The sequence below is a fragment of the Diadema antillarum genome, unplaced genomic scaffold (genome assembly GCF_040938485.1).
Source record: "Diadema antillarum isolate AM-2024a unplaced genomic scaffold, OU_Dant_1.0 scf00000027, whole genome shotgun sequence".
Taxonomy (NCBI): domain Eukaryota; kingdom Metazoa; phylum Echinodermata; class Echinoidea; order Diadematoida; family Diadematidae; genus Diadema; species Diadema antillarum.
Window position 1 is genome coordinate 3,079,051 of NW_027270916.1, and position 8,582 is coordinate 3,087,632.

The 8,582-nt window shown below is 37.5% G+C and overlaps 1 protein-coding gene across 1 annotated transcript in view; it reads right to left on the reverse strand.

The window, feature by feature from the left end:
• Window positions 1–6,771, reverse strand: part of LOC139735280 (uncharacterized) — a 65,359-nt gene extending 58,588 nt beyond the window's left edge. Inside the window, exons 1-3 of the mRNA XM_071646038.1 lie at window positions 6,739–6,771; window positions 2,742–2,808; window positions 1,972–2,250 (exon numbers count right to left, since the gene is read on the reverse strand). Coding sequence (XP_071502139.1) covers window positions 1,972–2,250; window positions 2,742–2,808; window positions 6,739–6,771 — 379 coding nt within the window. The remainder of the gene's footprint in view (window positions 1–1,971; window positions 2,251–2,741; window positions 2,809–6,738) is intronic.
• Between the last annotated feature and the right edge of the window lie 1,811 nt (window positions 6,772–8,582).

Consider the following 8,582-nt stretch of genomic DNA (forward strand, 5'->3'; position numbering starts at 1 on the left):
ATTTGGTGAAAGGGTGGTCCTGCAGGAAGGCTAGTTGCATGAAAACAACATATCTTTATTTCATGTACATTAGTGCTGATAATGCATTACTGCAGCACGACAAATAAAAAGTCTATATCCCTTGGCTGGAATAGTAAGCAAGGGACTCCACAATCATGTTTATCATATGGCTATGTTTAATGTTAAAGGTCCTGTTTACCTTTGGGAGCAGTGATTTAAAAAGTGTTCAAGAAATCACTTTTGATGCATATGTGTAGGTCAGTTGTATCACGAAACATCCTATCATATAACATTTTTGCAATAAAGCCTTAAAATATAAGGAGATATCACTATTTTTCTCATTAAACCATAACTGTTGAGTTTAGTCTGGAAACATTTCTATTATAACTAAAGTTCACATTTTGTATATTCAGCAATACTTAACATCGATTATACTGGTTCAAATTTTTACACTGCTCGTTTCTATTCCTAACTCACAGTTTAAAACTATTTTGAAGCACTAATGCTGGGTTTTTGTTTCATCTGCAATGGTAAATTATGCCTTTAATACTGCAGGGAACAGTTAAGCAAGGGCTGAGGGACAGAATATATTATACACTCATCGACTGACCATGCCAATAGGCTGTTTTATAGATTTTTTTTTTTTTTTATTTGAAGTTCTACAAGCCAACTGACTTCCCAGATCTCAAAAAACAAGAGATTTTTTTTTAATATTCCCGGTGATATATTATGTTTTGATGGAGATTGGGGAGATTTGCAAATTCGACTCCTACCTTGAAAATTGAGGGGGTCAGTGCAATATAGTGCTAACCCACACTTTTGTCAAAATTGAGTTACACGCATTTTCATAATCCTTATCCTTCACTCTATTAAACCTCTGTGAAAACATCATATTTGAATTCAACCAACAAAATGGTAAAACGTGCATGCATTCATGTTTTATCAATGTACAATGTATGGACTTTCCAAACATTCTACATCGATTATCTCAAGATGACGTTTGTGTGGGTAAGCACTATATTGCACCGGCCCCTTCAATTGTTTAAATTGTTTAAGAATTCATGTGAAGTCATTGATATGGCTACAGAAGCTAACTAGTAATCATAAAATGGTGTAAGGTAGGTACGGTTATATGTGGGGAGGGGAAAAGTAGAGATGCCCCCCCCCCCCCCCCCATGCATATTTTGAAAAAAAAAGAAGAAAAGTTCCTCATTTGATAAGAGTGGGATTATCCCCTTGCACACATCCTCCATACCATGCATGAAATCCTTGCTGAAATGCAAAATGATTTCACTAAATTCTGCCTTAAAAACATATATTCTGAACGCTTAGGAATATTCACTACGCGTATTCTCAATATTAAAGTCCCTAAACCTTCCTTCCACTCCAAGCTTGGTTGCTTTGCTATATTGCATTAATATCCTGCAAATGCCCTAAAATCCTGACCACAATGCAGAATAATTCTGCTAATTTCTACTGAAAGTGTTTACCATACTCAGAAAAATTAGCTCCAACCCCCTCCCCCCTCCCCCCCCCCCCCCGTCTCTTTTGCCCATATTCCGCTAAAATGCATTGCAGACCACCAAGTAAAAGACCTACACATTCTTGTGGGAAAAAATGACATCTTCATTTTCTTGTTGATTTTTCTGCAAGTACACTGGAAATATTCTCCATGCAATCGCTGTTTCCTTCCCTATCGCCCTATAGGTCCTTACACTCTGCGATGATTGTCCTTTGAATAATAATTTTAGTTCTATAATATCAGGGGCGGATCCAGGGAGGACCGCAACCGGCGCACGCCCCCCCCCCCCCTTTATTTTTTGCTGAAACAAAAGAAATAAAAAGAAAAAAATGGGGGGAGGGGTGCGTGCGCCCCCCATTTAATTTTGTAAACACGCCCCTCTTTACGGAATTCCTGGATCCGCCCCTGAATATTGAAAAAGCATTTCATATTCACAGTCAATCACTTACTATCACTGCTAGCACCATGTCTGTCAAGTTCATTGTCGTTAGTCTTCTCTGCTGTACTGGATTTTTCTCCTTTGTTTGCTGTCTTTGTTCCTCTGACTTCCACCTCTGGACTGGCACCCATTTCTCCGACGGCAGCACCATCTTCCTCCATTGCTGCATTGCCCCCAGTGCTCTCGACTACCTCTACTTCACAGACTTTCATGTCTTCAGCGACTTCTGCATGAATTACATTGTTAGGTTCACTAACCTCTGTCAAGCACGCTGATGTCACATCAGCATCTGCAATACGACAAATTTGATAAATTACATGTACATGTAGTTTGATTTAAAAACAAACACACAAACAAACAAACATAAAGGGAAGATCAATTTTTTTCCGCATCAATGCGATTTCAGTAGCTGAAGACCCTGCTTTGCTACTTGTGAAATGAGAGTAACTAAATGCCATCCTTGTGAGTACCAAGTTGTACGCCTTTACAAGAGTGGACCTGTTGTTCTAAGTCCGGCTTTTATTCTTTTGCAGCACATTTGTCTTTTTTAAAAAAGAAATATTAATGGGACTGTTTGGAGGCCTACAATTCAAATGCTGTTTGGAGATACATTCAACTATACACATACTTCACAAGATATGGATGGGATTCCCTCTTTGTGAATACTGTGATTATGTTAATACACAGGGCAGAAGCACTAACTCAGTGATTTCAGAAGATAGAAAACACTATCCCCAAATTGAACTTGAAACTCCTCCAGGTCTCCAGACTCAATCTCACCTACTGCTCCTCGGTAAGTTTTGCGATCTTTCCACTTTGCCGAGACGTCTTCCCTCATGTTCAACTCCTAGAAATATACAAATTGTAAAAAAGCCAACATTTGAGATATCACATTCTTTTTAATTTTATTGTAAAAAGCTGTACAACTTCAACTGATTCAGATTTACATGTGCAATTTCATTTTGCATTTTGTTTTAGTGTTTTTTTTTCCCATAAAATATACAGCTCAAACTTGAATCACCTGTAGCAACCATGACAGCCTTTTCCACATTACACACACACATACACATATATATATCGTTGGTGGGGTGACAAAACCTCGTATCTCAATATTTGGTGAAAATGAGTTTTCTTCATTATATTGAAGCTAGGAACCATAACTATGTAATTCCCAATCCTTATATGCCCATCTGCAAAAATAAGGTCACAAATGATAAATTAAAGTTGGTTGTTTCCATTGACTTACATGTTGTGGCAGCCATGTTTTTTAGCTCTCCTGAACATTTGACATTTTTGAGATATCAGGTTTTGTCACCCCACCAACGATATGTGTGTGTGTGTGTGTGCGCATGTATACATAATAACAAATATATTTATATGGCTTAATAGTGGGTCAAAGATTATTAATGTAACATTAATAATCTTTGACCCACTTACATGTGTTATCTTGGTCTAGATGTTTACATACACCTAGTACACATACAGATATAAATCACTTATCATTTTATTTGATATCAATGAACAGGGATGAAATTTCAAAGAAAACAAAAACACCCTCAGACACAATACGGTACTTACCTCATCTTCACTTTCGTGAGTTCTTTTCCTTATTGCTTGAGTGCAGTCCATTGTAGTTTGGATGCCTTATATTCCTGAGAACAGATAAGACAGAAAGCACAAATTACTATATAGTGCAACAAATAGTATAATTTCACAAGAGTATTCATACTATCTTATGAGTATCTATGCAACCAAGGAATCCATATTGTATGTGCTTTACCAAATACAACAGGGGAAATTTATCACTATCATTCATCTATTTGACCAACACAATGCAGTCCAACTGTACAAAATACAATATATGAAGACATTGCATGCTACCTTAATCTTTTATACGCCTAGGCCCTACCTGCCGGTCTGGGCTGAAATGAGAAGGGCTTCATCCATCTACTCCTCCTATTCGGATTCAATCGGGCATTATTAATAGTGCCGTAATATTTTACCTTACACTTACAGCTAGCTCGATCCCGATACAGTACATGTAATGAATAAATAAACAGGGGCAAACTAAAGAAGTGAAGTTTATGGCAATATGAAATTTGAATTGTTGTTGTTTAATGGTAAAAGTTAATGTTGCTGTTGAAGTATTGTTGTTGTTTAAATAATGGTAACAGTTAAAATTTTAATGTTGCTGTTGAACTTGAAGTGTCATTAATGAGGGGCTGATCGTATGAAGGTGTGTGGTGTGAACTGTGCTGAATACTGGGTAAATTTACTGTGGGATGATACAATCATCCAGTATGGAGCTGCCATTACAGTGTAGAATTTAAAGATCTATAGTTCTATCTTCTATGTAGTCTAGAGAACTCAGAAGTTAGAACTTGTGTAGCCAGTATAGCAGTTTGTTCCTTAAAACTTACTTGTAGTTGTACGCGTGGGACTGCGTTTAACCACTGGCGTTTATCAAATGTTTATAGACTTTATTAAAGAGTTACAAATTCTTATACACACTGTAGATTTATAATTTACTACAAACTACCGGGTTAAGTACTGACCTAAATATACCACGGGGATATCCTGGGTTTTAGGAGTCTAAGGCAGCCTAAAATGACTTCGGATCCCCATCAAAATCTGAGCAACATTCTCACACGAAACACACCTCTTTCGCGGAAAATTGGTGTTGTGCATAGATGGTGCAGCTGCGGTAGCCCGCGCGGCCGGGGCCAGCAGGGGCAGCTAGCTAGCTACACGTAGCAGGTTTGTTGCGGTATTTATAGTATGGAATGCGAAAACTATCCAAATCAGCGCCTAAAGCGTCGTCTGCTAGTGTACACTTACGACGTGCGTGCAAGTAAACTCTAAATACACAGTACCGGTACTTCCCATTACATCCACGCAAAGGGAAATACATGTACTAGGACTAGGTGTTACAAAAACATTTCCCACATTTGATCATACTTTAGTTCGATAACTGTACATCAGATAGGCCTAACACTGTCACTGATATGAGAAATAGCTGAATAGTGTGCAATTTTATAGTTGGATGTGATTTGATTATGAGAGCATGAATCAGTTTCTTCATTTTATAGGGATTTTCTTTTCAGTTTCATCATTAATTGCAAAGTTAATTTCCAGATTTTGGTCAAATATGGACGCTCTGTACAAAAATTCTGAAACCCAACTTAAAAAATAAATATTTAATTTAATGAAACTGATTTATGCTTTCATTTTCAAAATTATCTCCAACAAAATTGTACACTAAGAGATATTCAGCTAATGCTCATATCAATGTCGGTGTTATCTGATATACAGTTTTTTTTTTTTGTATTTACCCATAAGGATCAAAAGTGGAAAATGCTTTTTGTAACACATGCATATAACAATATACATACAGACTGCATACACCACAGAGCCTTATAGCACTGTAAGTTATGTTATTACTTTCAACATTGCTGGCATTGACACAATATGTCATTCTGTGCCTTTGTTAATAGATCCTGATGAAGGCCCATTTGGCCAAACCTCAAAAACTTAAAAGGAAAGAGAATGCAGAAGCTAAATCTAGACAAGTGAAATACTACTATCTTTAGGCCTATGTAATATTATATATACATATATTATATATATATATATATATATATATATATATATATATATATATATATAGACGAGTGGAATACTACTATCTTAGGCCTATATATATATATAATATATATATATATATATATATATATATATATATATATATATATATATACCGTACACAGTAAACCTTGCATGAGTCGAAGCTCTCGGGACTGAAAAAATGCGTTGACTTAAGTGAACTTCGACTCTCGCAAGAGTCAATTTTTTTTTCGACTCAAGTTATGTACATGTATATAGCACATTAATTTTGCATGCATGCGTGTGTGTGTGTTTGTGTGTGTGTGTGTGTGCATGCGTGTGTTTGCATTCAAATTTGTCTGTTCTTTAAGATAATGTTCTTATTTTGTTCTAGATTGAACATGGAATTTGTATCAATACTAGTACACATAGTTAAACGTAGTTCTGAGAATGTCTGCGCTAATGTGGCAATATGCATGTGCTATGTCTACGATGCAACACAGGTAGCCATTGCTGGCAGACATTCTCTCAGCTGTGTGCTTTCATCTCTGTCAACCCTGAGACAGAACACTCCCCCAGGCCCATCCCACCTCCATTGAACAAAACTATTGACCGATTCTGTGACGCGCTATGTGTATTTTTGGCATGGGCGCAGCCATAGTGGGTGTCTTAATTTAGCCGACCCCCCCTTCCCATTCCCCACCCCTCTCCCTACATTAGCATGCGCGCAGAATGAAAAACTGCTTTAGCCAATGGGCGTCTCGTACTGAGTGCGCGAATGCTTGCTTAGTGCGCGAACCTTTGTTACAAGTGCACGATAAACATGTTGCCCGGGGTGGGGGAGAGCAGGGGGGGGGGGGGGGGTCGGCTCAGACACCCACTATGGCTGCGCCCAGTGCCATGAAATGTCTGCTGCCCTCAACGAACCCGAATCGGTCAATACAGCCAGTCAGGCCCGCAGAAACAAGCTCCGCCCCATTGGCCTGTCACTAAAATGATAAAGCAGCGATTGGCTTGACCAAGGAGTTCTGGCTTGACATGGATAAAGTATGGATGTGCTGTGTGTATGGATAAAGTATGGATCGATGAGCTGTGTGTATACATGTATACATGTGTATGTATTCAACATGCGTGCAGAGCGGTACAGTGTAAGATATTGAGTGTGCATGCTTACTTGCAGCAGGTCATTGGCGGGGTTCTGCGACATGCCAATTTTTTTGTTCGCCTCTAATGTAATGAGTATGCCAGACAAATCTTCTTCGGCTCAAGTGATGTAAACTACCTGTATTTTGTACAAAAGGGACTGAATGTTTTACTTCGACACAGCCGAAATTCGACTCTCGTACTTCGCCTTATCCACATATTTTCTTAGAGAAAATACATAGGGAAAAATCGGGACTTATCCGAGGTTTAGGCCTACTGTATATATACACACACACACACAGACATACAACAGTTATTTTTGTTTTTGTTTTGTTTGATTTTCGCAAGCATATCACAAATGAACTTTTACCCACACTCACATTGTTTCCTCACCAAATATCTTATCCATCACTCCCTAAATATATCCCTCAACGTGCATTGCAATGTATGACCCAAGAGACAACATTTATGTGTACTCTTCTTTACGTGTACTCAATAAGTTTTATTGACCATCTGTACAGCACTATGTACAATACCATGCTTTCACACACAGCACCAATCATTTGATGAATTTCAACATAATGATGGCAATAAGCTGATGACTATTGTGGATGATTCAGAAGGAAGAAAGACAGTTACTTTTGCCTTTGTATCACGACATGCACCTTGTATGTAGAGAAATGTACACATTGTATAAATAAGACAAATCCGACTGATTACACTGTCTGCAAATCTTGTGCCTATAAATAAAGGAGACCTCCAGATGATTTTCAGATTTTTACATTTGATCAACTATAAATTAGTTTTACTGAGGACAGAGGTTCAGAATTTGTGATAATGGGGACACATGTAAAGAATAAGAATATTTTCAAAATTTAGAACAAATTGCAATGAACAAGGATGATGACATGGCAGAGTCACCATAAGAATGTTGAGTTGGGGCTCAAGGAAGCAGAACAAAAGAAGAAGGCATGCATAGATTATACACAGGTGAACTCGCAAGCAAGCGGTATTGTTATGGAATTACACTGCTACATTTCTGAAATATGTGAACCTCCTACAAGTATGTCATCATCCTTGTTCAGTGTAATTTGTTTAAGATTTTTCAAAGTATTGTTTCTCTGCTCAAGAACCACAATAAATTCCACAAATCTATACATGGAGTAGTCGATTTATGTACTACATGATGTGAAATTATGAAAATCGTCTGGAATGTCGCTTTTAACTGATTAAAAGCACTGTCATGAACAAGAAATATAAGAGATATACAGTGTACATGCATGCAATGTGATTTCATTATCATGCATGGTTGGTAATACATGTATACATTCTGTACGGAATTTGATCTGAAATAAAACAACCGACTTTTTTTTTTTTTAAGAGAAGGAACTGATTTCACTGCAGACAAAAAGAACAATATATGTGTCTACTTGTGATGAAGATATTTGATTTGTTATCACATTGTATACACCTCTGAAACATCATACTGTGTAGTTGTAAACCTACACTAGCAAGTACCAGATGTCCACCCTCCTCCTCCCATCCCCCCCCCCAAAAAAAAACACAAAGAAACATAATACAATAATTGGCGACCCTCCATAACAATAAGAAAAACTTGAAACAATAAGAATAAAAACTTAAAACAATAAGAAAAACTTGAAAAATAGTGAGTCAATCCAAATACAATTTCAGGGTGTGAAACATTTTTTTTTTTTTTTTTTTTTGGGGGGGGGGGGGAATACTGTACTACGAATTCTGGCTTACACCACTGCACACAGCTGGTTGTTCTGGGGGCATTTCATGAAACATTTTGGGTAATCATGTAGAAATGCACACCTACCGTTTGCTTCGCCGTCTGTCAATAAAATTTTGTGC